This window comes from Podarcis muralis, chromosome 8 (genome assembly GCF_964188315.1).
Source record: "Podarcis muralis chromosome 8, rPodMur119.hap1.1, whole genome shotgun sequence".
In the NCBI taxonomy this organism is placed as follows: domain Eukaryota; kingdom Metazoa; phylum Chordata; class Lepidosauria; order Squamata; family Lacertidae; genus Podarcis; species Podarcis muralis.
Genome location: NC_135662.1, coordinates 15,725,910 through 15,753,772, shown reverse-complemented (window position 1 = coordinate 15,753,772; position 27,863 = coordinate 15,725,910). Strand labels below are relative to the sequence as shown.

At 43.9% G+C, this 27,863-nt stretch overlaps 3 protein-coding genes across 6 annotated transcripts in view; 1 reads left to right on the top strand and 2 right to left on the bottom strand.

The window, feature by feature from the left end:
- TAF2 (TATA-box binding protein associated factor 2) overlaps positions 1-3,511 on the bottom strand; it is a 66,994-nt gene extending 63,483 nt beyond the window's left edge. The window contains exons 1-2 of the mRNA XM_028736233.2: positions 2,091-3,511; positions 859-913 (exon numbers count right to left, since the gene is read on the bottom strand). Coding sequence (XP_028592066.2) covers positions 859-913; positions 2,091-2,146 — 111 coding nt within the window. The 5' untranslated portion in view covers positions 2,147-3,511. The remainder of the gene's footprint in view (positions 1-858; positions 914-2,090) is intronic.
- Positions 3,512-5,206: 1,695 nt separating this feature from the next.
- DSCC1 (DNA replication and sister chromatid cohesion 1) lies at positions 5,207-13,013 on the bottom strand. The gene is made up of 9 exons (XM_028736232.2): positions 12,712-13,013; positions 11,504-11,672; positions 10,384-10,518; positions 8,995-9,085; positions 8,152-8,290; positions 7,395-7,447; positions 6,359-6,513; positions 5,951-6,099; positions 5,207-5,570 (listed from the first exon to the last, which is right to left on the bottom strand). Exons 1-9 carry the CDS (start codon positions 12,882-12,884, stop codon positions 5,462-5,464), a joined length of 1,173 nt encoding a protein of 390 aa, XP_028592065.2. The 5' UTR covers positions 12,885-13,013; the 3' UTR covers positions 5,207-5,461.
- An 8,509-nt stretch (positions 13,014-21,522) lies between these two features.
- DEPTOR (DEP domain containing MTOR interacting protein) overlaps positions 21,523-27,863 on the top strand; it is a 65,521-nt gene continuing 59,180 nt past the window's right edge. Inside the window, exons 1-2 of one of the 4 annotated variants that reach the window (XR_013393856.1) lie at positions 21,523-21,954; positions 22,814-22,914. Coding sequence is in view for 3 of the 4 variants with exons in the window: in XM_077932753.1 (XP_077788879.1) it covers positions 22,826-22,914 (89 nt within the window). In the remaining variant the exon portion in view is untranslated. Of the gene's footprint in view, positions 21,956-22,792; positions 22,915-27,863 lie in introns of all 4 variants that reach the window. The other 3 variants (XM_077932753.1, XM_028736228.2, XM_077932752.1) reach the window with 3 other exon arrangements.

The following is a 27,863-nucleotide window of genomic DNA, read 5'->3' as shown; positions in this document are numbered from 1 at the left end:
TTTGGCTCCATAAACAATTCCTTGCTGTTGTGGTTGCAATCATTTTAACACGTTTCAATTCAGGGTAAACTCTCACTAAAGTCAATTGATGTAGCATGAAACTTTTGAGCACTTCTGCAAGCAAGCTGTAAAATTGTCAGTCAGTGGCAGTTGCAGGCCAGCTTGATGGTAAAGAACAAAAGGATAGGCTAGGCCGCTAAAGAAAAGGATAAAACTCCTCTAGAATAACCTCTCTGGCCATTGGTATTTTGTAAATATTACAGCAGAAATGTGAGGTTGTTTGTTGTCACAAACTGGGATGCATGGCATACATAGCATGAAGAAAACACAATTAACCAACTATAAAAGTGAATCCCTTAATAGCCAGAAGAGTAGAGGCTTAAGACATAGACTTTCACTATGTTAATTAAATAGGAACATGGGAAGCTGGCTTATACCAGGTCACGCTATTTGTCCAAATAGTTCAGGACTGCCTGGTCCAACTAGCAGTGGCTTTCTGGGGTCTTGGGCAGAAAATACTTCCCATCACCTGGTACCTGGTTCTTTTTGTTGGAGATTCCAGGGACTGAGCCTGGGACCTCCTGTACACAAAACATGTACTCTTCCTTCGAGCTCTATAGTCCCTTCCCCTCAATACAGTGGTACCTTGGGTTAAGAACTTAATTCGTTCTGGAGGTCCGTTCTTAACCTGAAACTGTTCTTAACCTGAGGTACCACTTTAGCTAATGGGGCCTCCCGCTGCCACCGTGCTGCCACCATGCGATTTCTGTTCTCATCCTGAAGCAAAGGTACTATTTCTGGGTTTGCGGAGTCTATAACCTGAAGCGCTTGTAAACCGAGGTACCACTGTATACTTACAACAACAGATTTTCTCTGGAAATTTATGTTGTTGATACAGACGACCTGGTGGGTTGTGCTGGGGAAAGGAAGAAAGAATTCAAAATAAAGATTTTGATGTGTAGAAGCTTGCAGAGAACTAGAAAATAAGTTATTGGACCATCTGTCTGCCTGCACTCATGTGTCACATAACAGATTTTAGACACAGGCCATGCTGGGCACTTCATCATAAAGAATTATTTCACCCTCCATAAGTGGCCAAGTATCAAGGTGGTATCAAGTAAACAACACCTATATTGAATGTGTGAGTACGCACCACATTTAACACTGCAACAAATAGAGAAGATTCCTTCTATATATACTGAGAAAATATTATCTGCATTAATAGAAAACAATTTATAACATCAGTTGTGCGATCAGAAATATCAGTAATTTTTCTAATATTCCATTATATACTCAAGCAGCTAGACATGTACAACTGAAGCTTCTCTCCTGGGTGGGATTCTAGTTAAAACACATCCACCCCAGCAATTCCACCACAAAGCAGCCAACTACAATCATGCAATAGTTTTAGCACCCTTTTTCCTCTATAGTTCTCAGCTTGTTTGGCACTTCACATCACAATTAGCCATCACCAGAAACAAATGTAGGTAATTTCCAGTATTTTCTGTATCAAAAGTACAGTACTCTGAAGTCAATGCAAGAGCATAACATGAGAAGTTAAGCTGAGATAAGAAAATATATTCTTAAATAGCCTCAAACCAATAGGAATAATTGACAGTGGCTGAGGCAACCCAGGCCGATGGAAGACGTATTTCATTGTTGTTGTTGTTATTTATATAAAAATATTTCAGTTCAACTTGCTTGTGGATCATGCATGGTACTTTCATGTTCCAAGCAAATTTTGATGACTAAAGAACTAAGGTCACAAGTCTAATTCTATGCACCTGAAAGTAGGCCTCACTGAATTCAACAAGACTTACCGTACTTTCAAGTTGAAATAGTTAGGAGTGCACTGTACATATTTACATGTATCAGGGGAAAACCAAAAATGCAGTTTCCCACATTTTAATGGAATTGATTTATATTACCAAACTAGTTGTTAAAATGCAACTTCAATTTCTCTCCAGTTTCCTGACCACAATGTAGTTTTTTTAAACAACCTGCAGCTTTCTGGACTCCAAAGGCCTATTGCTTCAGTTTAAAAACATCAACCTATGGTCATAAGAAAAGAAACAGTAGCAGATACTTATAATTTATAAGGTCTTGGGCTCTCAAACCCCTTGTCTCCTTTCTTCCTGTTCATCATAAATAGTAGTACTGAACCTTGATGAAAATCAAATACACATCACAAGCCTCATTAGCAGTCTTTTCAAAGGTAACTTTAATTCTTCCTTTCTTGGCTGATTTCTTCCCATTAAAGATCTTTCACCAGAAAATTTTAGAATAGTCCAAAGAAATGTCCAAAGAGGCAACATTGCCCATAAAGCATTTTCGGAGTGTGAATACTTCAGATTTCGGGAGACCTAACCTACTAATACTGACCTCTTAAATTAGGGAGAATTATATATGTATCAAACTTAGTATCTGTTGTGCAACTTACTGACATTTAATAAGGTAAGGGGATCCTTCCTAGAAAGAGAACTTCTCCTACCCCAGGTTAAATGATGACGACTTCTGAATCCTCTAAAGACCTACCAAAGCAAACTAGATACATCTCTCTTTTTTGTGTAGGCATTTAGCTATTTACAACTGCAAAAAAAGAGAGATCTCTTGTCTTGTAGTCTTACTAAAGAAGCGACAGCAGTTTCCAGTGATTCCTGGCTAACTTGATAGACGCACTTTTAGAACAAAAACTGATTACTGACTAGGTTTCTATCTGGGAGAAAGAATCCCGACGTAATGCAGTGTGCAACCTTCTCGATTTGCAGGGGCAGCATCTGGACCTAGGAACGGGCGAGGCTGCTGCTGAGCTGCCCCCAAACTATCCTATGGGTATGTAGTTACCCTTCCTTGAGCCAGGGCTGGGTACAGCCTTTCTCTACAAAGGCAATGCCAACAAGGGGACTCCTGATCTGCGAGGTCGCATCTGGTTTAAGCAGGTGCGTTGGCAGCTGTCAGGGCTTCTGGTCAGGTCTAGAAATATCTAGCCAGCATGGAGCCGGCTTCCTTTTGGAGCGTGTCTAGGAAGGGGGCGCTTTTCCTGTGGGTTTCCCAGGAGGATTCCTGTTTCACGGCAGGGATGTGTTGCTAGAATTGGGGTGGGCATGAGGGCTACTGAAACTCCGGCTAGGAATTTGGGGCGAGGAGGGAGAGCTTGTTCTGAGGCGAGTAGCTGCCGCAACTTCAACTCCCGAGGGGGGATTCTTCAGCGGGCGCGGCTGCCTCGTTGAGGGGACCGTCGCTAGTCCTCATGAAAAGCCAGTTGTTTTAGTGAGGCGGTAGGTGTCCTGTGAGGAACAACGACGTCCGAGGGAGGCAGCGTCTTAGAAGGGTCCCGCCGGGGCCTGAGAGCGAAGTCTGGGCGGTCAGCGGCTCCCAGGAAGCGAGGCGTCTCTCTCCACGGCCGGCGGCTCCCCTTAGGCCCGCTTCCAAGTACACAATCAGCGGCTCCGTTCTGGCGAGGCGGCCGCCATTTTGCTCGCAACCTTTGACCTCACGTCAAAGTGGGCGGGAAGGTCGTCGACGCGGCAGGTTTGTTAAACCCCACCTTTCCCCTCGCGCTCCCGTTTCAGATTCGTCAGCGCGCCAATCAAGAGGCCGCGTCTCACGCGTACGCGCGAAGGCGAAGAATGCGCATGCGGAGCGAAACGAAGCCGCCTATTGGTGGAGCCGTTACCACGGCGACCTGGATTTGCTTTGGGGAAGTAGCTCGCGCCCGTTGGGAAGCTTGAAGGTGGTTTGCCGGAAGAGTTTCGCGCTCGCGCGCAGGCGCAGTGATTCCTCCCTCAGGCTGCCCTAAGCAAGGGCGGAGGAGCTAGTTGGGAAATAATTCTCATTTTCAGAGCTTTTTTTAGTGGCTCTCCCTTAAGTTAGAAGGAGCATGCCTAGGTTTTGTAACTTTCTGGCATAGGCTTCTTCGTTTTGCACCTCAGGCTGCATCCCCTTTAGAAACAAAATTAATATTTTTGTTTGCATTTAGAAACAAAATAAAATATAACAGCATGCCTAGCGCCTCCCAGTGAAGCATTCTATGATCTGATTTGCAGATGTGCTTCTGAGCAGATTGTGCCTCTTTCCCTTTCATAGAGGAAATCTTCCCATTGACAGTTCATAACAATAAACCCATGCAAACACCAAGAGTCCTGCTAGATCAGACTGTTGCTGTTGGCATTGTCTGGCGAGACAGTGGAGTGCGCCTCTGGGGATGAAGTCAAACCGCTGCACTACCAGTACCAAAGTGACCTTTCCCGGGGTGCAAGCCTAGGCAGTGTGTCTGGAGGTCCTAGGCTGCCCAGACAAGACACCCCCCCCCCCTCACTGATGTGGTCCAAAGGAAAGCAGAGCAAGACATTTGACATCTGCACCATCTAAGGGGCTCCACACTTGATTTGTGTAGGGTTTACTCTTGAGCCTTTTCTGTTGCAAGTGCCGGGGGGGGGGGGCACTGCACAGCCCCTGAACTGAGACAAACCTCTCCAGGCAGCTTCCTTGTGGAGCGCAGCCCTGGACGTTCATAACCCTTCATTCCCAGTGCGCAGCAGTGACACATACCCGAAAATATGTGCACACTCAAACAGAGTAAAGCTGGAAGCTGAGGTGATGTGTGATATCCAAGTTATATTTATTAAGCAATATATTCAGGGCAAAGCAATCATGGCGTCCTTTCACATCTTCTCCAAGAGAGAGAGAGTTGGACTCGATGGCCCTTGTGGTCTATTCCAACTCTATGATTCTATGTTCAAATGCACTTAGCATGCGAGTCAACATTACCTGTAGCATGCTGCCACAGTGCAAAGTGTGTTTAAAATGTGACAGGGCATGAGTGACGTGCTGCTACACAGGAGCATTTTAGCTGTAAATCACATCCAACGTGTTTCATCCACAGCAAGGAGTCTACAAATAGGGCAAGACCTGTTTATATATCATTGGCTATCCAAAGAGATAGCATGGTGACCTGTCTCCCATCCCACCCCAGCCCTGTATCACAAGCAGGTTTTAAATTTTGATTTAAATATGTCTTCTGTGACTGAGATGGGTTGCAGTACCATGGGCAAGAAATATATAAACACCCCACATGTATGCATATCTCAATTTCCTTCTTTCAGTAGGTTTTATTACTGGCCCCTCTACATATTACAATATGATACTACTATATGCTTTAATATACATCAGTCCAAGAGATTTTTACCTCAGATTCCAACACAGCTTTATGAATAAGGTTTTAATAATAACTAGAGACAGCTGCAGAATGTTTAAAGAAAGTATTTGTACACTGCATTTTTAGCTTTTCAAAACAGTTCAGTTTTATCTATAAAATAATTCCAATGCATTTCAACATTGTTACATGATTAACAAAAAATCCCTAGGATTTTAACCATTGCTGCAAAAATCCCAACAACCCCATTCCAAATTTGAGCCACCAATCTGTATGTTCTCTTCAGTCAGTAATCAGTATTACTTCTTATGAAACGGGTCTTCTAGAATTATAAACTTTAAGTCCATTCTGCACTGAAGAACGAGCATATTTTGTCAGCAACGTACCAATCGTTTGCTTCTCTGAACATAAGTCCCTGGAAAAGAGAATACAAGCACTATTCATGCAACTTCAAAGACCACACAGAAAGACCATTTGCTTCAGTTACTTTTAAAACACTCCAAATCAAATTATTGATTTATCCCTAGTATTACAGTGCATCATATCAAATGCCACACACTCTGGATTGAAGAACAGCAGTGGAAACAAAGAGCAAAGTAACAGGAAAAGGTGCAGAAGGAAATGAGAAAGTTGGGTTGTGAACAGCTTCGAAAGCAAGGAGACTTAAGTTTATGCTGCAAAAAGTGAAGTCATTCCATTAAAGGATATGAAGATGTTCATGGTGAACTGTGCCCCGTGAAACAAAAAATGAGGTATGTTTATGATTCTGTAACATTCAGTATTTTTATTACTTACTGTATATATGGAGCTATATCAGCTTCTGTCCATTTCTCCCTAATAGCGAATAAACTGTTAAATCTTTCCTGGTTATCTTCTGGTAAGTCTTCAACATTTAGCAAGGAAATGGTTTCTGGTCTGGAGGATTTGTCCACAAGCACCAACCCCTTGAAATAAGAAGATATAGAAAACAGAATCATTGCATTTTGTCCTGCTCTTACTTTGAAGAGCTCAGGGTTGGTGAACCCTCACCTTTCCTCATCCTCACAAAAAACATAAAAGGTGGGTTTTGAACTCTGGCCTGATCCACTCAAACACAGTGAGTCTCCTCCTGCAGAGCAGTTCCATTTTCTCCTGCCTTGAGAACACAGTTCTACACCTGACACACGACATTTCCATGGATGTAAATTTCTGGCTTTATTTTACCTTTAACTGGTCCTGTCTAGTCGTCATTCCTTCAGGGACGCTCTGCTGCCATACTTCTTGGAATTCTGTGAGACTGAATTTGACTGCGTTTTGTAAGAGCATCTGTGCTGTTGCTCTGCATATCTTCTCTTCATTCATTTCAAAGTAAGTCTCGCCTAGGAATGAGCATTAAGAACACAAGAAATTATAGATGGTAGTCAACTAAATTTTACTCACAGCAGACCCACTGGGATAAAGGAACATGACTAAATTAGGTTCATTAATTTCAGTGGGTCCACGCTCAGTAAAACATAATTAAATACCATCCTTTATCTGAATTCTTAAATAAAAACCCAGTCACTTTAAAATTATGCAGTTTGGGCAAATTTGGATATATCGTAAGTGTGCCCTAACAATGTATATTCACCAGTGAGTATGCTGTCAGTTTTAGAGTAAAAATGTAAAATGAAGTGGTTTGAGTAATAAGGTGAAATAAGAATTTGTAAGAATGGTTTGATTATAAATGAAATTATGAGGTTATTATATGGGGATATATAATTAAGGGTAAGGTAAGAGGTATGAATTTGCTGAACAAATTTTTTAAATGGAATACAAAGGGAGGTGGGAGGAAGTCAGGAAAATAGGTAAAAGAATGGTGAGAAACTGAAAAGAGGGATTTTTGTTTTTCTTCTTCTTTTTCTTTTTTCTTTCCCTTTGTCTTTTTTTTTCTTTTTGTGTTGAATTTTTGAAGTTTGTAATTTTTTTGGTGTTTATTTTTTTGTTGTTTATGGTTTTGTAACCTTTTTTCTTGTTAAAATCTAATAAAATATTATTATAAAATAAAAAAAGAATTTTAGATTTGCATAACAGCAATTGTGTTTCACAGCAAAGGTATAAACAAACAGGTTGTCTCTATTACCGCTAATTTGGCACAAATGCTACTCACATTTGACCAGATACACTGCCTTCACTTTTGTCAACCCCTGCCTACAACTACTTAATCAGGAGCTTTAACATTATTACTTTAAAAAAACATGCACTCATGGAACTAACTTACCTTCATCAATGTATCTCTTTCCATAACTCACAAGAATGTGTTCTATCATTTCCCTGGAACAAATGTTTTGTCTACTGTTAGTATATGAAAAAAATATATATTGCCATATGTTACAGAATTTGGCCATCTCAGTTGATCCTCATACTTCTTCAGGTTTGAAAAAAACACACCTGTACTTAAATTTGTAAATAGCAACTGGGTTTTCCCCATTCTCCTACTGTTTTCCAGAAGCTGTGCCTGTATTCCATTCGTTATGGTGCCAATGGGAACTCTTTTTGTCTGTTTGGGGATCATAGCTGCATAATTGGGGATAGGGTTAAGCATCCCCATGTATTGATGCTCCACTCATAGCTGTCAACCTTCCCTTTTTTTGCGGGAAATTCCCTTATTCCAGTGCCGTTTCCCGCTGCTATCCCGGATTGTTAGATATTCCGTAGACTGTCCCCGGGACAGGTGAGGCTGCTGATCCTTTATTTTTGACGATCCCCGGGACAGGTGAGGCTGCTGATCCCTTACTTTTGAGGCTGCTGATCCCTTATTTTCAAATCTGAAAGTTGACAGCTATGGTTCCACTGAACATCCCCTAGAGCACCTGTTGATATTTTATGTATCTGAAGTGGTCCAGAGGATGGAGCTGTTATAACAAACAGAACAAGAGCACCTTCAGAATGAAACATGGGGTTGAGGGTGGGCCCTTCTATTCTGAACTAAATTCAGGACCTTACATTTTTACGCAAGGGCTAACAAAAGAACTTACTTGGGCTCTAAAGGTCCGAGTTCTTGAAGACATATGCTTAAAGGGACCTTGCTGAATGGCCAGGACTCGGTATATATCAATTGTGTCACATGATTCAACAATTTCATCTCATAATCAAAGTCTAGAATCCGCCAACAACCTGCCAAGCAGAGAAGCAAGGTCATAATCAAAACCCAGCAGAACTGGTAAAATTTCTTCTATGAAAGTAGACTATGATCTTCCACATCTTTTAAAACAAGAGGCACTTGTCATATGCTAGCCAAGTACCCATTGTTATGCTACCGGGGACAATTCATACACTGCAGATATGTTTTGCATAGTTGTCCAAAAAAAGGTTCTCTTCTATGCACACACAAACACACACACGCTCCTCTACATGCACACCCAAATGGTGTTCAAGTTTACAGCCTGTTACTTTGTCTCATAGAACTCAATGGGAGCCCCTGAAAATGGAACCCGATCTTATATGCACAGCCTCTGTCCTGAAAAATGGAGTGCCACACAAACAGAGCACAAAAATTGGCTTTTAATAAAAACTGAGGAAAGTAGGCTAGAGTAGGAATAAGAAGATGCTGTGCTACTTTTCTGGAAAAGAGAGCTTCCTACAGTCACCATAGCCACCGTGGTCAGTCAAAATAAGATACGCCCATAATTATCCATCAAAATCCTTGCAAGTAATTTTAATCCACTCCTTTTCATGTTACAATACAGTAGAATCAAGTAAATCAACCTTTAAAGCTCAGAAACCTTTAGATAAGAAGGAATTCTAAGAGACAGGGAGAAAACAATGCAAATAGACCCCCCCCACATTAAAAATATGAGCTCCAGATTATCCCCAAATACCTTCAATTTGGCATGCTTTTAGAACCTTCAGTTGATCCATTATTTCTTCCTCACTTGCTTGGACTTGATCTAGTAACTCTTCTGTTGTGTACTGTAAAAGACACACAAAAGTATTAAGCCAATATTTATTCTCATACTAGATTTTATGACTATCTGTCTGTAAGGGTTATAGCCAATGAATTTATACTGTTAGCATGCAATGGGACTTCTTCTCCTCTCCTGTGACCACCCCCTTCTCTTTTGTTAGGCTGGGGAAACCCCAGAACATATTGAGAGGGATGTGGGGAAGGTGAAAGTACTTGCACTAATGGGACAACTACATTTCCTTGGATACAACCCTGAATCTCCATTGACATTGATAATGCTACATCCCACAGTGAGAACGGGGTCTAGGAAAGAGAGATAATGTATATTACTCTCAAACTGGACAAGCATACACTGCACCAATCCCAAGTGCTTGCAGCATGCAAGTCCTATCTCAGCACATGCCTCACTTATCATAATGACAGATACTTAAGTAACAATGTCAAAAAGAGGAAACGGAAAAAAACCCATCAACTTATTTTTAAGATTTGTGAAGTAATTCAAACTTTTTAAAATATTTTTTTTCTGACATCTTTAATTGTTTTGAATTATGTGTTAAATAGAGTAGATTCCCATCTTCTTGAACACCATATCCACTAATCTGTTGGTTATAGAGAAGCCAAACGGAATGAACCTTCTGGTACTCTTGGAGCTAGCTTTATGTTTTGAAACATAGGCCTTTGAGAACTAGCATTGGGTAACAGAGAAGGTGAAGCAGAGGATTCAAAGTTCATCTCTGCTGTGAGCTTGTTAAGTGACCTTAGCCAAGTCTCTCTCGCTCTCCCTTCCGACTCAGCTCACTTCCACCAAGAGGGAGAGAATAATACACACTTTTACCTTACAGGATTGGTGTAAGGTAAGGCAGTGTTTAATATCACTTGATATTCACCAGTTACACTCATTACCTTGCAATCATTTACAGTGGTGCCCCGCAAGACGAATGCCTCGCAAGACGAATGCCTCGCAAGATGAGTTTTCCATTTTTTGAGTCGTTCCGCAAGACGAATTTCCCTATGGGCTTGCTTCGCAAGACGAAACGTCTTGCGAGTTTGTTTCCTTTTTCTTAAAGCCGCTAAGCCATTAATGGCCGCTAAGCAGTTAATAGCCGCTAAGCCGCTAATAGCCGTGCTTCGCAAGACGAAAAAACTGCAAGACAAAGAGACTCGCGGAACGGATTAATTTCGTCTTGCGAGGCACCACTGTAATAGCTTCATTTCTATTCTTTCACAAGAGCAATCTAAACTATGCATTTTTTAAAAGCTGATGCCAAAGAAGCTTTTCCACCAACTCCTCTCCCGTTTTTACCTTTGATTTAGTCGAACTTCTCTCGTTTTCACCGTCTGGTCCTTCATAAGGATTTTCCATCATAAGTTTCTTGAGTTTCTTTAACTTAGGTCGGCATCTTCTTAGTTCCCAGTAATTATTGGAGAAGCCTGCAATCTATAGCAATAGCCTTAATTGGAATTTGCCATGACTAATATTTAAATCTGTCAGTCGCAGAGATCCCCTGATCAGCATCAGACCTTGTAATGAAAATATCAGGATGCCCTTCTGTTTGGCATATTAGATGCTCCTTCGGAGGGCACCTTTCCCGTTTCCAACGGAAGGTAGCCGTTGAGGTGGTGAGAAGAAGAATGAATGCAAAAAGGAGAACCGTGTTCCCAAAAGCAACAACTAAGAAGATTTATAAGCCCAATGTGTTGCAGGACACAAGTTTCATCTGCGGGAGCAATCTTAAAACTTCAAAATGTTGTAGAACAGCTGAAGCTGCTTGCACAAACATTGCTGCCTAGCTGGTACTGTAGGGAAGACCCTTTTACAGAACACATTTCTCCTTTTCCCATTATTTATGGTTCCGTGCCTCCTTCCTGTTCTTTTTGCATTTGGGCGGTGGCCAATGAAAAACAAACAGGACTTGCCCTATGAACGTGCAGGGCTATAATAACTCCTGTATCTGCTTCATGGTCTTCTTGCCACCAAAATGGCAACTTTCAAATAGGAAAAGAATTCATGCTAGTGTTCTGTCACATACACTTTTTCTTTAAGAAAAGTAAGACTCTTATAAATCATGCAGCTAGAAATGGGGGGAAAATAATGCTATGTATGGCACCTGGGTCATCCAAGCACCAATACCAGCCCTGTGTTCTAATTCCTGTTCAGCCATTAACTTTTTTATGTTATCTTGGATCAATCCTCCTTATCCTGCTAACCCAAATCATAGAATTGCACTAAGCGTAAGACAGGACCACCCCTTATAAACCACTTTGAATGCCATGGAAGGAAGGAAGGAGGGATATAAATGTGATAGATTTTTTTTTAAAGAGTATATAAATGGAAGTGGGTTAGAACCTACATTTTCAAAGATAGGTAGCCATTTGCGGTTGGCTTCAGAAAAGTCTCTCTCTCTCACTCACACACAAAATACCTGAGTGTAAAGTATATTAGAAGCTGTCTTGTTTATACCAAGCTGCTCTGGAGTTTCACAGCCAGGTATGAAAAGCAATGTATTAGAGGTATCTGCTATTTTCATGTCATAGGTTTTATCTTTACTGCATAACACAGCATGTTCATCGCGGTCTCCACGGATCACCAGGCTGCAAAACAAAACAAAACAAAACAAAACAATTAAATACAGAGTCACTGCAGCAATGGTTTGTTTGGGTTTTTAAAGCAGCATTTACTTCTGAATAGCAAGCAAATTTTAAAATAATGAAAGGATGCTAGGTTTCAATTGTTACTAATGTTACTATATATCAGGATATTATGTATAAAAACAGCAAATTTGACTTGCTCAATGTTAAAAACAAACAAGCAAAAAACCAGCCAAACTCTAACTTCATTCTCCCCATTTGATTCACAACATTTGGGCCCTAGTTCAACACATGCTTCACTGTGTTGTTATTTTTAACAACCCAGAAGTGCAGACAATAAGGCAGGCCACAAGTCTTTGCTATTTCAGTACACTTTGTTGTGCATAGACTGTACAAATATGTCATACAAGTCTAAGACTGCACCACTCTGCGATCTACTAAGGTGTAATCAGAAGTAAAAATGCTTACAATCCTGCATACAGGATGCATCCAACGGAAGTCACTAACCATCAGGACTTATTGAAGAGCAATCTGATAAAACAGGAATGCATTCCAACCCACAATTTCTAAATGTTGATCATCCTGCTTTGACATAAAGGCGGGTAAGGTTCTCTTTTTTCATCTGTAGTCCAGCTTTGAATCCCACCGGGGGGAAAGGCTGGGTAAAATTAATGCATAATGATAATAATAAAATAAGTTTAATAACACTTAAAAAAAATTTTTTAGAAAAAACTGGCTGTCACTTAAGGCGGGGCACACTTTCAAAGGAGTCTTTTCAAGTGGTAAATGTTTATTGCTCCAAAATCTGAAAAAGCCAGTCATCCTGATGGGGGGGGGGGTCTCCTGGTAAGGAAGGGGTGTCTCTGGACTTGTATATAAAAACCGTGGTGAGCTCTCCACGTGGGAGCTCCCTAGGAAATGCTATTAACCCTCCAAGCCGCCTGGGGCCGCTGTAGACTAGAGCCAAGCCCAACCACAGAGCCGAGTGCTAGAAAGTACCGCTTTACCCCTCTCCCCCCCCCCGCAGCGTGCGCATGCGTACCTCCGCCCCGCTTCCAACTCGGCGCAAAGCTCCGGCTCCAACTGCAAGAGGCGGCACTCCCCGGCGTCCGCCGCCTGGGCGCTGAAGCTGAGGCACTGCGCCGCGGGGAGCAGCTCCGCCGGGTCCAACTTGGCGACGTGCAAGGTGGCGTCTACTTCCTCGCGGCTCCTCATCCTCAGTTTTGGGGCGGGGGTGTGTGGCCCGTAACGGAAATAACGGCCTCCTCCGACGTCTCCTAGCAACGGCGCTCGGGGGAAAAGAGGCCTGCTCCAAAAGCGCGCCAAAAACCGCTCGGAGTGGGCGGGGCCTGGCGCTCGACGTGCCTGATTGGTAGATGGGCGGGGGCTTAAAGCGGCAAGGCTGTGATTGGGCGCGAGGGTGAAAAATCGCTGGCGCTCTTGCGGGTGTACTGAGCGCGCGGCTTTTACTTAAGGGTTGATTTTGTGGTTCTTGTGCATGTTCGGTGAAATAGGTGGGAGGGAGGGAAGATTATTTTTTTTTAACCCTTGTAAATTTTTAAGAAGGTAAAGCTTCTGTGTTCTCTGTTTAAAAAAATTACTCCTAATCCAGAATTATTTCACTAGTGTTTAGTTGAGATTCCTGCATTGCAGGACTACATAAGCCCTATGGTATCCTCCAGCTGTACAATTCTATGATTCTGTGTTAGATTATTTGCAATTAACTTTCCTATTTCTACAGTATTAAAAACGCAATGCTCTTCGCAGTTTACAGTATCTTTAACTATTTGCACCACACAAGCAAAAAAAAAGAGCATGGAAGGGTTTTTGGTTTTTTTAAAAAGCAAAAGTTAAGGTTTTTCCATCTAGACCTATGCATATTTATGCAAATGTTAATCCAGTGAATTCAGTGGAGTTTACATATAAACCAGATTGCCGGCTGACCATGAACCGGGCTTGGTGACTTAGCAGCTGCCAATGCAGTATCTTTAGGATTGGAATGGCATGATCCTGTCTGGCTGCAGCTTCCAGACCATTTTTCAGGGAAGACCCATGTAGAGCGCATTGCATTGCAGTATATATTACCTCTAAATGGGTCCACACCAGACTGCCTCTCCTTTTGAGTTTGGAAGCAGATTAAAGGCTGTATAAAGAACCATGTTTTGCTCTTCTTGCGGCTTCCCCCTGTGGTGAACCACAGAGGTGCAGATTGGATTGTCTTCCTGGGCAGTGCGGAACAGTATTGCCAGGCTCTGGACCAGCCTCATCAAACTCAAGCTAGCCGCTGGATCCTCCTAAATGGAAGGACGGTCCATGGTTTTGTGTTTCAGCTGGAACTTTAGAGCACCTTTGGTCTTCACAGCCTTGTTTCTGGCACAACACCTGGCTCCTCTCTTGACAGGTGCTCACAGCTCTTGCGCCGAAGATTGTGGGTGCCCACAACAAAGGGCTTCAACTATGCCCATTGACTTTGTGGGGCCTCAGCCCCACAAATATAGTGGCTTCCAAAGCACCCATGGCCTCCAGTGCTCACAGCTTAGCCTTGTGGGGTCACACAGATGTGCAAGCAACAAGGGAAGCCTTGGGATGGGTAGAAGTGTCTTGCTGTTCCTTTGTTGCTGCCCACTTGCAGATTGCTGTGCCCTTCCTAGCCACACTGTTGAGGAAAATAGCAACTGCCTAACCGTTTGTGACCAACTTGGCAACCCTTTGTCCTTCACTAAAGATCTTCTGTTTCTCAAGGGGAGACCGTTATAGTGCAGGGATAGGTAATCTTTGGCCCTCCAGTTGCTTTTGAACCCTCAGTTCTTACTTCTCCCAGCCAGGATTGCTAATGGGAAGGAATAGAGTGGTCTGAGAACATCTGTAAGACCACACATTCCCCACCCCTATTGAAAGGCACTCCTCAGTCTCATTCTATGCCCAAATAAAGCCACATGGGGGCAGACTGTCACAGCACATACAAAGTGAAACCTGTTGCATTGACAAACGTGATACACAACTAGAAATATACTCCAGAAAGCTCAGCAGATACTGACTATTCATTTCCTGCTTGCTTTCACTGCTAGAGAAAGTTTGTGGCATGTACCTCATAAAAACAGCAGCTGGATTCATTCTTGCAAATGGAGCACATTATTTGGGAATGGGATCACACACTGGCTTGTGGTCTTCAGCATGTGATTGTGTCACTGTCTTAATTCATCTTTTTGCAGAACTGTAACTGTGAGCACTGACTTACCTATTGCAGAAGGGTGTGGGAAGGATAAGTGATGGCAAATACATGTGCTGTCTGTGCATGTTTCAAGTGCTACTATTGCTTGAGTTTGCAGGATCACATTTGGTACACATCTTCTTGCATGTACTTTTGGCATCCTGTGATGCAGATGGTGTAGAATACTTTGAAGGGTAAGTATGACTTAACATGTAGCATGTTTGTGGACTGCTGTAAAATGTACACATAGATATTTGGTTTGGATTCGGTTAGCAGCCACCAAAATGAAAGAACCAACTTTAATAATAATTTTCAGACTTTTACAAGGCTTGGTGGTGCTATAAAAAACAGGATTTTTGCCTCTTTTGGTTTCTCACGAGCCTCTGATCATATCAGTCAAGGCTGTTTGTGGCAAAAATGGAAGATGACTAGCACAGATAACCGTCATAAATTGAGGCAATTATAATGGGGCCGATTGAGTTCTAGAGAAAGGAGGTGCTGAAAATTGCCCACAAACATATTGTGGGTTTGTCAATTGCCTAGTGTAGCTTGACCTAAAAAGCTAGTTGCGTTTGTTCTTTTAACCACAGGATGTCCCTTGTTTAGGTGTGACGAGTTTGTGAATTGTGTGTGACGTTCAACATGTTTTGGAAATAGAGCAGAGTGGACACAACCAGTGTGGTGGTCCTTGGTATTAGTAAGTATTGATGTGTATAGAATTAAAACTCTAAATTTCTAGAGCAGCACAGAACGGTTAGATAAGATATCCTCTTAAATAGCAATATAAACCACAAGCTATCCTCTTCAATAGCAATATAAACTACAACAACTAACGTATGGGGACCATAATATCTACGGAGCAGATCCGAAATGCAGCAGAGACAACCAGCCCCACCCATCCAATATACAAGTATGTATTTGTAGATAGCAACTGAAGTGAGAATGCTGCCGCTATCCCCCCAACTTAAGCTCACATTAGAAGGTAACTAAATATAAGGCTTATTTGCACATAATTGCAGACTGAGGGTATGATGGAAGGCTCACAGCATTAGCACTCCCAACAGATCCTGCAACCCTCATTAGATTTCTAGTGGGACCACCAAAGCCATAGATTTGTATTTTGCACAGAGTAAGTCACACTTTCGTCTCATGCAGGCCTAGTTCTAGACTGCCAATCTCTCCTGTTGTCGGGGACTGGCTGGGTGAAAATTCTAGTTCTGTTTTCCTAAACGTACGTCATAAAATGGCCTAGTTTGCACATAATGCTAAGCCATGGTTTGTTAAATTACTTCTCTGAAGCCATTATTTGTTGTTGGTTTATAATCCTTGGTTTGTTTTAACTATTGTGGCTTGGAGTTATGTCCCATCTGAGCATCTTTTCCTGAGTTGTTTAGCCATTCCTCAGATCCTTACTAAGCTACAAAGGAACAAGGCAAGAGCAGCTGGAGGGAAAACAAAAAAATGGAGATAAAGCTGTGGTTTATTTGATCATCTGAGGGACAACGTGTGGTGAAACCATGGCTGGACATTAAGTGTGAATCAGGCCAATGAAGTGACACTGTAACAACCAAATTGGGTAGTTGCAAAGTTGTGATTATCTCCCTCGCCCCCAAATTGCTTTTCCTAGGAGATAATCTCACACACACAAGGTTTGTTGTTTTTTAATAGGCATAATAAAATAAAAGCTAAACATAATTGAAACTGGGGGAAAATCAAGTTCTAGTTGCACCTGATCGAAATGAAAACTCAACATTACATTTGATGGACTTCAAGTAAAAGCAAAACTGGAGAACTGACATGATTTCATTAGATAAATGGAAGCAAAGCAAATAAACACATGGCAGAGAGTCTTATTTCTTTTGCTGAGCTGTCGTGCAATTACTTGCATGGTAAGTTTTTGAAGTGTTGGCACCAGCTTAATACATTTTGCTGCCTGTTGAGAAGGGTGATTTCTCCCACCCCAATCCAAAAACTGATTGAGTGGTAGTTGAATCTTGCTTCCATGCTATTGATGGACCACCATCTTCCACAGCACTTGGAGGTAGTCAGCTTGCTTAGGTAATGTAAGGTAGTCCACAGGCCAGGGCAGGGAAGAGACCACTTGCCTCCACATTACCCTTCATCTGCTCCCTGGGATAGTCACTCTACTTTGACTGACGACAGAGTTACTCAGGGATGTTACATTGGGCCAGGAAATAAGGCAGAAATAAGCAATGGGTTCTGGCTGCAGAATAGTGAAGCCACGGAAGGAAGGAAGGGAGTAAACTGTGAACATTTTGAGCAGCAACAAAAAGAAAAGGACATATGACAATACTCAGGGGGGAAATCAAATTATTTCTCATTAGTACAGGAAGTTTGAAGCCGGTTGGTGGAGTTCCAAAATACAACTCTTCTGGATCTCAATTTGTCAAGAAATAGTTAAATTGTTAACCGTGTGGTCACTTCCCCACCTCAGTTTGTCTGAAGCTGGAAATGTACCCACACGCTGCAGAGAGATGGTGTCCCATTCATCATTAGCTGCCAGGGGAATTATTACCAGACACACTGGAAAAATTTAAATGGGGCTACCCTCTTAACCTGGTACGTACAACAAACTGTGGGAGATAGCCTTATTGGGAAAAACTCCAGACTAAACGTCTTTCCTTCTGCTGTGTTGGATGGCAGGTTGAGAGGAGTTCCCTACCAGGACAGACTTTGCTCGTGTGCTCAAGACATCGATTCCATAAAACATATTTTGTTGCATTGTGCAAAATATGAGCAAGCCAGGGCTGAACTGATACTACCCTTGCTGGTACCTTTCCCAGGAAAATCAGAGGCTCACTATGTCAGGTTCCTATTGGAAGACCGGACAAATTCTAGAACATTAGCAGTGGCAAAGTTTTTATCGACGGTTGCAAGAACAAATAATCCCTATATTCTGAACAAAATGCTTGTTTAACCTGGAGGTAGGCTGTATGAATTGGGTATTGCTTTGTAATGATTTGTTGGTTCTCTGGACCGTAATAAAGATAGATAGATAGATAGATAGATAGATAGATAGATAGATAGATAGATAGAAAAAAACTCACTTGCACTTTAAGAGTAGCAAGAGGCCAAAACAAATTATTTGTAATATGGTTTGATGTTATTAATTATGTAAAGGATGACTTGCACAATTTGAACCTGTGACCAGCATTCAGATCCATGGTTGCTCTAAGAGGACAATCTCCCACCCACCCCAATATGCTCGCTATATACATCAATGCATAAGTCCAAGACAATACTTTCTGTTTTCTGTTTATAGTTAAGAAATGTATAAATAAACTCCTAATCGGTACCCTTCCTACCCCTGCACCCTGAATTTTTCTTTGTTTATTGCATATTTCTGTATTTATTTCTTGAACTAAGTGCCTTCCACATTGTATGGTTATTCTGAATCTTTGCATTCCTTAAAATCAATAAAAATTACTTTTTAGAGACCCAAGAACATCTGGGAATAGTCTACCTTAATAGCTTTACTCCAGCCATGCTAGCTCTAAGGCACCACTGAATTAATTAAACGTCAGAACAGCCATGGTGGGTCTAAAATGGATGACAGCAATTTAAAAGTCCAGCTGTGTGCAAGGTGCTTGGGAGTTCGAACCTTGTACTGAAGAGAATTGACAGCCAGTGTGTGACTTTGGCACCTGAGTTGATGCTACTTGATAAGAAAAACATGTCTGGTAAGATGCCAAGGAGACCATCATCAGACAGCACTGCTGATGGCAAAACCATAACAAACTTGGATTGTTTTGGGCCAAATGTAGCCCTCCCAGAAGGTTTCTGGACTGATCGTTGTGAATCAAGAAACCATTTTGTTACAATCGTCTCTTTTCCACTAGGGCAGGAGCATGTGTAAATTCAAACCCAGGTTAACTATTGGCACATGAACTTTGTGCGAGAAAATCAGGATAAATGTGAAATACACAGGTTGTCTGTAGGAGCTCCCCAAATGCTTTTGTTATCCTTGTACTTTCTGTATTTCATTTCCCTCTGGTCACAATTTTTACAATTCTGCCCCCCCCCCCCAGCTGTACACTTGTAACTCAGGATAACATTGTATGCATCTGATGAAAGGCAGTCTACTCCATGAAACCTTGTGCCATAATAATAAATGTGCTAGGGTTCATAGAATCGTAGAGTTGCAAGGGTCATCTATTCCAACCCCCTGCAATGCAGGAGTCTCAGCTAAAGCATCCATGACAGGTGGCCAGCCAACTGCTTAAAAACCTCCAAGGAAGGAGAGTCCATAACTTCCTGAGGCAGACCATTCCACTGGCAAACGGCTCTTACTGTCAGAAAGGTGTTATTCAGTTATCCCCCCCCCCTCAAATAAGACACATCGAAATTAATGCACCTAAATTAGTCCTAATTCATTTCACTAGGTCTACTCTGAGTAGGACTACTGTGAGACACAACCCCTAGTATTTGAGGTGCTGCAAGGTCTTTGTTGTTTGGTTCTATTCGGCGTGGTTATTTTCTCACAACGGTGTGCAGTGTGGCACAAGCGTACCAGGATGAGTGGAAATGCATGCTGTCACTCAGAAGTCTACCTCAGCCAATGGACCTGTGTAATGCAGAGAGAATTAAAAGAAGCAGAGATAAAGGCAAGACTATGGCGCTGTGGGTTAAACCACAGAGCCTAGGACTTGCCGATCAGAAGGTCGGCGGTTCGAATCCCCGCGATGGGGTGAGCTCCCGTTGCTCGGTCCCTGCTCCTGCCAACCTAGCAGTTCGAAAGCACGTCAAAGTGCAAGTAGATAAATAGGTACCGCTCCAGTGGGAAGGTAAGCGGCGTTTCTGTGCGCTGCTCTGGTTCACCAGAAGCGGCTTAGTCATGCTGGCCACATAACCCGGAAGCTGTACGCCGGTTCCCTCGGCCAATAAAGCGAGATGAGCGCCGCAACCCCAGAGTCGGTCGCGACTGGACCTAATGGTCAGAGGTCCCTTTACCTTTTATGCAGTGGAGCAGACCATGTAATCACAGGACACCTCTGACAAACATCTGGAATTAGAGGGCAGGAACCTTCAGAGCAGAGGTTGGTTCAAAAGTTTATATACTGTATATCAGGCATGTCCAAGGGACTGTGATCTACTCCCAGTATAAAAAAAAACCAACTGGTAGTGATTTACCCATTGTCATTGGAGGGAGGAGGAGCATGCGTGGGGTGGGTGGGTGGAAGGGGAGGGTTGCCAAGAAGAGTTTGGATTTGATATCCCACTTTATCACTACCCTAAGGAGTCTCAAAGTGGTTAACAATCTCCTTTCCCTTCCTCTCCCACAACAAACACACTGTGAGGTGAGTGAGGCTGAGAGACTTCCTTCAGAGCACCCAGCAGCTGCATGTGGAGGAGCGGAGATGCGAACCCGGTTCACCTAATTACGAGTCCACTGCTCTTAACCACTACACCACACTGACTCTGCCAAGGGTTGCTGAGCTTTTTTGGGGGAGGATTGAGCAGAGTTGTTGACCCTTTTTGCGGGGAAGATCCCGTGATCTGCCAGGAACAGCCAGGGATCTACCGGTAGATCATGATCTACAGGTTGGACGTGCCTGAGTATATATTACTGATGTACACACCCCAATCTCCAAGCAGTGCGAGATTCCAGATGTTTACCCATCCCTCTGTTTCCTTGGAATGGGGCATATATATTTCATGATAAATGGTTTACATATAAACAACCTGAGCTTATGGAGGAGGCACAGCATGAAGGCTCTTGCTTGCAAAGTAGACATTGGCCTATGGGGCTCCACAACAACTGATCAAAGTAATATTGATTTGACCTTGAAAGAAAGTTACAAAAATGTATTAGGAGATCATTTGTGAGGGCCCCCCAAGATTTTGACTGCCCTCTGATTTGATCCTGGAATGTCCCGCGTTTCCATCGGATGTCCCTATTTTCATCGGAGAAATGTTGGAGGGTATGTGACCCCTAGCCAAAGATAACTATACAACCTTTAGAAGACATCTGAAGGCAGCCCTGTATAGGGGGCCTTTTTTAATGTTTTTATATATGTTAGAAGCTGCTTAGAGTGGCTGGGGCAACCCAGTCAGATGGGCAGGGTACAAATAATAAAATTATTGTGGAATAGCACGTCCCTATTTTCATCAGAGAAATGTCCTCCCCCTTTTGCTCCACAACAGCCCTGCGAGGTAGAGGCAGATAAGCGTATGGCCCACGGTCACCCAGGGAGAGCTGAACCTGGACCATCGCCGTCAACTTTCAGATTTGAAAATAAGGGATCAGCAGCCTCGAAAATAAGGGATCAGCAGCCTCACCTGTCCCGGGGACAGTCTACGGGATATCTAACAATCCGGGATAGCAGCGGGAAACGGCGCTGGAATAAGGGAATTTCCCGGAAAAAGGGAAGGTTGACAGCTATGGCCTGGACCTTGCCAGCTCATGATCTCCCATTCTGCACCACCGCACTTGGCTGGCTGGCTGGCGGAGCCCCGATTGCCTTTCTGTTACTTATTCTTAGGAAGAAGAAACGCAGCGCAGCTTCTTAATCGACCGCGATCCCCCTTTGACCCATTTTTCTCTCCTCCTCCCCAGCTGTTGTGGAAGGAAGAAGAACAGGAAGAACTCAGTTAAGTCGAGGGGGGGAAGGGGGGAGCCAAGCAGCTGGAGTTGCTTCCCTGTTCAGCAAGCAGGCAGGCGCGCAAAAAGAAGCGCCGCCTCTCCATTTCGCTAGCTCGCTCTGCAATCTTGTGAAAGGTCGCTGGTGGTAAATGAAGAGGGGAGCCCTCTCTCTCTCTCTCTCCACCTCCCCTTTCAAGCCTTCCCAGCCCCCCTCCGCCGCCGCCGCCGCCCTTGCCCTGAACTGGATCATCCTGCGCCGCAGCTGACATTGAGCGCACGCTTTGCGCAAGCAGCCCTTGGTCCCAGCCAGTGCCGGACGGAGGGGGTCGCTGGTGCCTCGGCTGGATCGCCTCTGCTGCAACCACGTGTCTGCCTCGCCAGCTGCCTGTCACACACCACAACAAGAAAGCCAGCGGGGGGATCTTTTTTGATCGCCTGCGGAAGGAACGCACGACTTTCCCCCAGCCCAGGTGAGTGGAAAGCCCGGGGTAGGTGGTGGTAGTTTCTGTTTGAGCTTGGAGAGCCTGCGGTGGCTTTTCCTCCCGTGACTGATGATGCAAGAATGCAATTCTCCGGAGACAGAGAATCTGCTTTTATATTTCTCCCTGCGGCAGGATTGGAGGGGAGGGGAGAAGGGCTGCGTTCCCTTCGACCCGTCCGCAGCTAACATTCCCAAACTGCCGCATGCAAAATTATTGCAACGTGAAATGAAGGGGGGAGAAGCGGGGTGGGAGGAATCTGCCCCAGAGCGCTTGAATGCAAGGCTTGCAGGACGGATCGGAGCGAGCCAGCTCCTCGGTTCCTGCAAAGAAGAGAGGAGCGCGCGAGGAGAAAAGGGAAACTTGTGAAAGCGAGGAATAAAACGCGTTTGCGCGTTGCCAGTTGCGAAAGAGCTCAAGGGCGGGAGGTGAAACAGAGATGCAGCGAGCCAAAGGGCGACAGAAGTTTTAATTGAAGCCGGGCAGAAATGGTCTCTGGAGAGCGCAAAGCTTAGAGTGGAAGATGTCATCGTGAGGGACGGAGGGGAGGGATTAGGCACAGAATTGGGCTGCTGGAGGGGGGCCTCAGGGTGATGTTGAGGTTTCTCAGAGTTGAAAGGGACCCCAGAACATTTAGCTCAACCCCCTGCAATGCAGGTATATCAAGGTGGCCCATGTGGGGATCAAACCCACGGCCTTGACGTTATCAGCACCACGCCCTAACCCACTGAGCAAACTGGTGTTTGGGAGGTTAGATTGCAAAGCCGCAGATTTGAGCACTGGAGAGGCTGAGGAAAGAATCCCAATCTGCTCCCTGTTAACCTTCTGGCTCTTGTGTGCACCTGGCCAGGTTAGTGGCGAGATGGAGGAAAGCAGCCTGGGCACCATGCAGCAGAGAGCGACTGAGCTGGAGCACATGGCCGAGGTCCTGCTAACCGGGGAGCAGTTACGGTAGGAGACCTGGACGTTTCCCTTTGCACAAATGTCGTGGAAGTGAACTGGGGAGTGGGAGATCTTTTTGCTGACGGGGACAGGCGGGAGAAACCACTATTTTGGGGGGGGGGGCGCTAGAGCTCTACCATGGGCAATGTGAGGGGCCTGCAGCAGGTGCCAGGGAGAGTTGCATGTGCCACTGCCCTGTACTCCCTAACCTCAGATGCAGTGGACAGGGCTGGGCCAGGTGCTCAGATGCAGTGGAAGAGGCTGCACAGAGACATTTTGGCCCCTGAGGTGCCGTCCCCTTCCCATCAGGGAAGACAGGGTGAGTGAAGATATACAGTGGTACCTCGGGTTACATACGCTTCAGGTTACATGCGCTTCAGGTTACAGACTTCACTAACCCAGAAATATTACCTCGGGTTAAGAACTTTGCTTCAGAAATTGTGCTCCAGCGGTGCGGCAGTAGCAGGAGGCCCCATTAGCTAAAGTGGTGCTTCAGGTTAAGAACACTTTCAGGTTAAGAACGGACCTCTGGAACGAATTAAGTACTTAACCTGAGGTACCACTGTACATCAGGAACAGGGGGTGAGGGAAGATTGACGTCAGGATATGCTGGCCCTGGGGAGCCTGCCACCTGAGGCGGTCACCTCCCTTGGCCTCATGGGTGGGCCGGCCCTGAGGCTGCATTGAAACTGGAAAACAGAAGAAGATAAACCTGCACCTTTGAGAATACAGTGGTACCTCGGGTTAAGTACTTAATTCGTCCCTGAGGTTCGTTCTTAACCTGAAACTGTTCTTAACCTGAAGCACCACTTTAGCTAATGGGGCCTCCTGCTGCCGACACGCCGCCGGAGCACGATTTCTGTCCTCATCCTCAAGCAAAGTTCTTAACCTGAGGTACTATTTCTGGGTTTGCGGAATCTGTAAGCTGAAGTGTATGTAACCTGAAGCGTATGTAACCCGAGGTACCACTGTACTGTCCTGCCGCTTATGTCTTTTTATAAGGTTTACAGAGAAAATGAACACTCTTGTGCATCCAGTTTCATATGTGCATTCTTCAACGGCATGAATCACCATAGGCAAAACTTTTCAGGGTAGAGAAATGTCTTGCCGCGTCCTGCAGTATCTGTAATCTACTGTAATTTTGTGCAATTTTCAGTTCAGTTCAGTGAATTATTGCTGCATGGGTTATTTGACAGCGGGTCAGCCAACGAATTTAAAAAGGCAAAGGGAGGAGGAGGAGGAGGAGGAGTAAGAAAGGAAAGATAGTGACTGCATTCCTTGTATGCCATGAGTGTTTAGCATGGGCAGCTGCTTATATCAGACCAAACCTGTTAATCATGCTGAGCTCCCTTCAGGCTGCATAAAGTCCAGGTCATAAGATAAGGCAGGAAAGCGGGGGGAGCGAGTAATCAGAATGCAGGTCTTAGCATCTCTTGGGCATTAAACTCATTATGGAAACTCTATTCGTCTTTCATGCGGTCCCAAATTAATTAATTCCCCCAAAGAATGAATGGAAAAGTGCCAATACCACAGCAGTACATTTAATTTTGGAAGATTGCTTCCTTAAACCCAATCCTGAACACGTTTCCTGAAAAGTAAATTCTGTTGATCTCAGTAGGATTTACTTCCAAGGAAGAAGGATCACATCTTAAGCAGAATGACGACCCCCCCCCCCATTTCCTTCCTTATTTTTAAAAACTAGTGTGTAACGGTGGGGGTGGGTGGATTCTGCAGGTGCAGAAGTCATTATAATACAACTTTCTAATATCTGGTGCGAGGGGAAATGATTGTGTGTGTTATGTACTGGGCCAGCAGGGGGATACTGTAGATAGTTATGCAAATGAAGGATCGAAAGTGACATTCAGTGATTGGATAGTTTTAGAAAGTTGCTACAGTTACATTGTTCTGGAGCTCTATATAAGAAGGCTGACTGAGTTCTTCAGTTCAGTTCTGTTCCAGCTTACAAATAAAGAGCTGCTTTGGAAGAATCGCTGTGTCGTCTGATATGTTCGCCCACAACTTAACAGTGTGTTTCTATGAATTAGGGGGAAAGCACATATCCTGACTCCCGTTAATGTGTGGTTTGGGGCCTTTCCATATATTTATAAAAATTGCACTTCTCTTTTAGCAATTAAATACCGATCCTTTCTCTCTTAGCAATGTAAATCTCCTTAGGAGAGCCCTCCTGGATCAGACCAAAGCCCCATCTAGTCCAGTATCCTAATCTCTCAGTGGCCAATCAGATGTCTACAGAAAGTTTGCAAGCAGGACAGGAATGCAGCAACACTCTTCCCACCATAGCTGTCAACTTTTCTTAAGGGAAATTCCCTTATTTCGAATAGGATTCCTCGCAAGAAAAGGGAAAAGTTGACAGCTATGCTTCCCACTTGAACTCCCCAGCAACTGGGTGTTCAAAGAAGAGGCATACTGGAACTGATTCTTGGCCACCATGGTTAGAAGCCATTACCCTCCATGAATTTGTCAAATTCATCTTAAAGCCATCTCGGATGCTGACCCGCCATCGCTACCACTTGCGGCACTGAATTCCATAGTTTAAGTATTATATGAAGAAGTACTTCGTTTTGTCTGCCCTGAATTAAGTTTCAGCATTCAGTTTTGTTGGATGGACCCCAATTCTAGTATCATGACAGAGAGTTTTTTACCGTCCACTTTCTCCAACCTCAGTGCATATCCTTTTAGAAAATACTTGCTTTGCCAGTAGCCTGTACAGATAATAGATGGAGAGAAATCCATTTGTTGTCTTTCATTTTCTGAAGGAAGAGGTATGTTCTACAGTACGGAGGAGAGGATGGGGAAGGACATAGCCTAAAAATAAATACTGTACACATAACAAACACAGCTAAAGAGCAAAAGCTCCACAAAATGGCAGGGGACCAGAAATAGCCTTTGTTGGAGAGGGAATCAAAAGCTCTGAATATTTATAGGAGCCGGCAGAAGAAGAACCAAAAGTTCACAAAATGGCAAAGGGAAGGAATTGTGTTACCACGGGCAAAAGCCGATAGGTGTCTCTGACACTTGCCTGCCGATTTCCCGGCAATAATAAAAAAAAGAATAAAATTGTAAGAAAAAGTAGCATATCTATTGCTATGTCTTCTAGTTCCTGAGAAATGAAGGTATAAACTTTGTAAGCTAAATTAGCAGCTTTTAGGGATTATCATAAAGAAACCATTGCAAGAGGAACTTTGTAACACTACTAAATTTTGCATCCATTGCAAGAAAATATGCTTGGGGATGGTTGAGGAATTGGATCGTTGCACATTTTAATATGAACTGTACTTTCTTGTTTAATGCGTGGTTGCAAAATACTGTGACAACAGGATGAAACAGATTTATGAATGAATCTATAAGAAACTGACATGGGCCTGAACTAGTCTGATCAGCCCATCCCTAAATTTATTTCAAAACTCTGTGGCGCATACGCTGAATTTTATTAAAAAAGATTCAAGGACAGCTTGTTGACATGCTGTAGTGAGGCAGGTGGACTGATGTCTATAACTGGTGAAAAGCGTTTTAACCAGTGTTGCATTTTTAATATGGGTGGCATGGTGGAATAAGCAATGGAATTGGGTAGGGCAGAACAGGTGTACAGTTTGCCTTGGGCATCAGTGGCCACAAGGTAGAATAGATTCTACTAGTAAACTTCTGGCTGATTGAAAGGCAAGGATTTCTGACTCCCAGTCATTGAACAATAGTAAATACCGTATTTTTGGCTCTATAAGACTCACTTTTTCCCTCCTAAAAAGTAAGGGGAAATGTGTGTGCGTCTTATGGAGCGAATGCAGGCTGCGCAGCTATCACAGAAGCCAGAACAGCAAGAGGGATTGCTGCTTTCACTGCACAGCGATCCCTCTTGCTGTTCTGGCTTCTGAGATTCAGAATAATTTTTTTCTTGTTTTCCTCCTCCAAAAACTAGGTGCGTCTAGTGGTCTGGTGTGTCTTATAGAGCGAAAAATACGGTACACCTCTTTTTTTTTCAATTCTCTGGAGTGGTTAATCTTTTGCTAACCATTTATTTCTGAGGCTCAGGGCTGGCACAAGAGATTGTGCCACAGACTCCTCTTTGCAGCAATAGCAGCAACACAGCTATTCTCTTCCTTCCATCCCATTTCTTCTCCTTCTCTCCCCCCCCCCCCCCCGATCCCTCTTTCCCCTCCCCATTTTTGGAGTGGAGAGCTATTCCATTATCCGTAGCAGCACAGGTGTCTTCTCTGCCACCTTCTCTTCCTTGCCTCTCTCTAAGAAATGGGGTCCAGGCGTTCTGGACGATGTTTGCCACAGACCATAGAAAGGCTTTTAAAAACAAATCTAAAAGCTTTAAAAAGATTCTAAGTTTGAAACGCGGGTGGCACTGTGCGTTAAACCACAGAGCCTAGGACTTGCCGATCAGAAGGTCAGCGGTTCGAATCCCCACGACGGGGTGAGCTCCCGTTGCTCAGTCCCTGCTCCTGCCAACCTAGCAGTTCGAAAGGACATCAAAGTGCAAGTAGATAAATAGGTACCACTCCGGCGGGAAGGTAAACAGTGTCTACGTGCGCTGCTCTGGTTCGCCAGAAGCGGCTTAGTCGTGCTGGCCACATGACCCGGAAGCTGTACGCCGGCTCCCTCAGCGAGATGAGCGTTGCAACCCCAGAGTCGGCCACTACTGGACCTAATGGTCAGGGGTCCCTGTACCTTTACTAAGTTTGAAAAAGTCACAGCAGTGCCACAGGTATTCTCTTGGCCACCTCGCCCAGAATGCCTGCATCCAAAGAAGGAACCCTCCCCCTTCAAATCTTGTTTTGCTTTGTTATGGAAACTGTGCATCTTTGGAAAGAGGAAGATGGGAAGAAGAGAGGAAGTGTCGAAGGCCAGCCACTCAAGCGTATCAATAATCAGTGGATATTTTTATACTGAAATTAACAAACTGTCTGCATCAGGATTCTGGAGTCATTCTATAC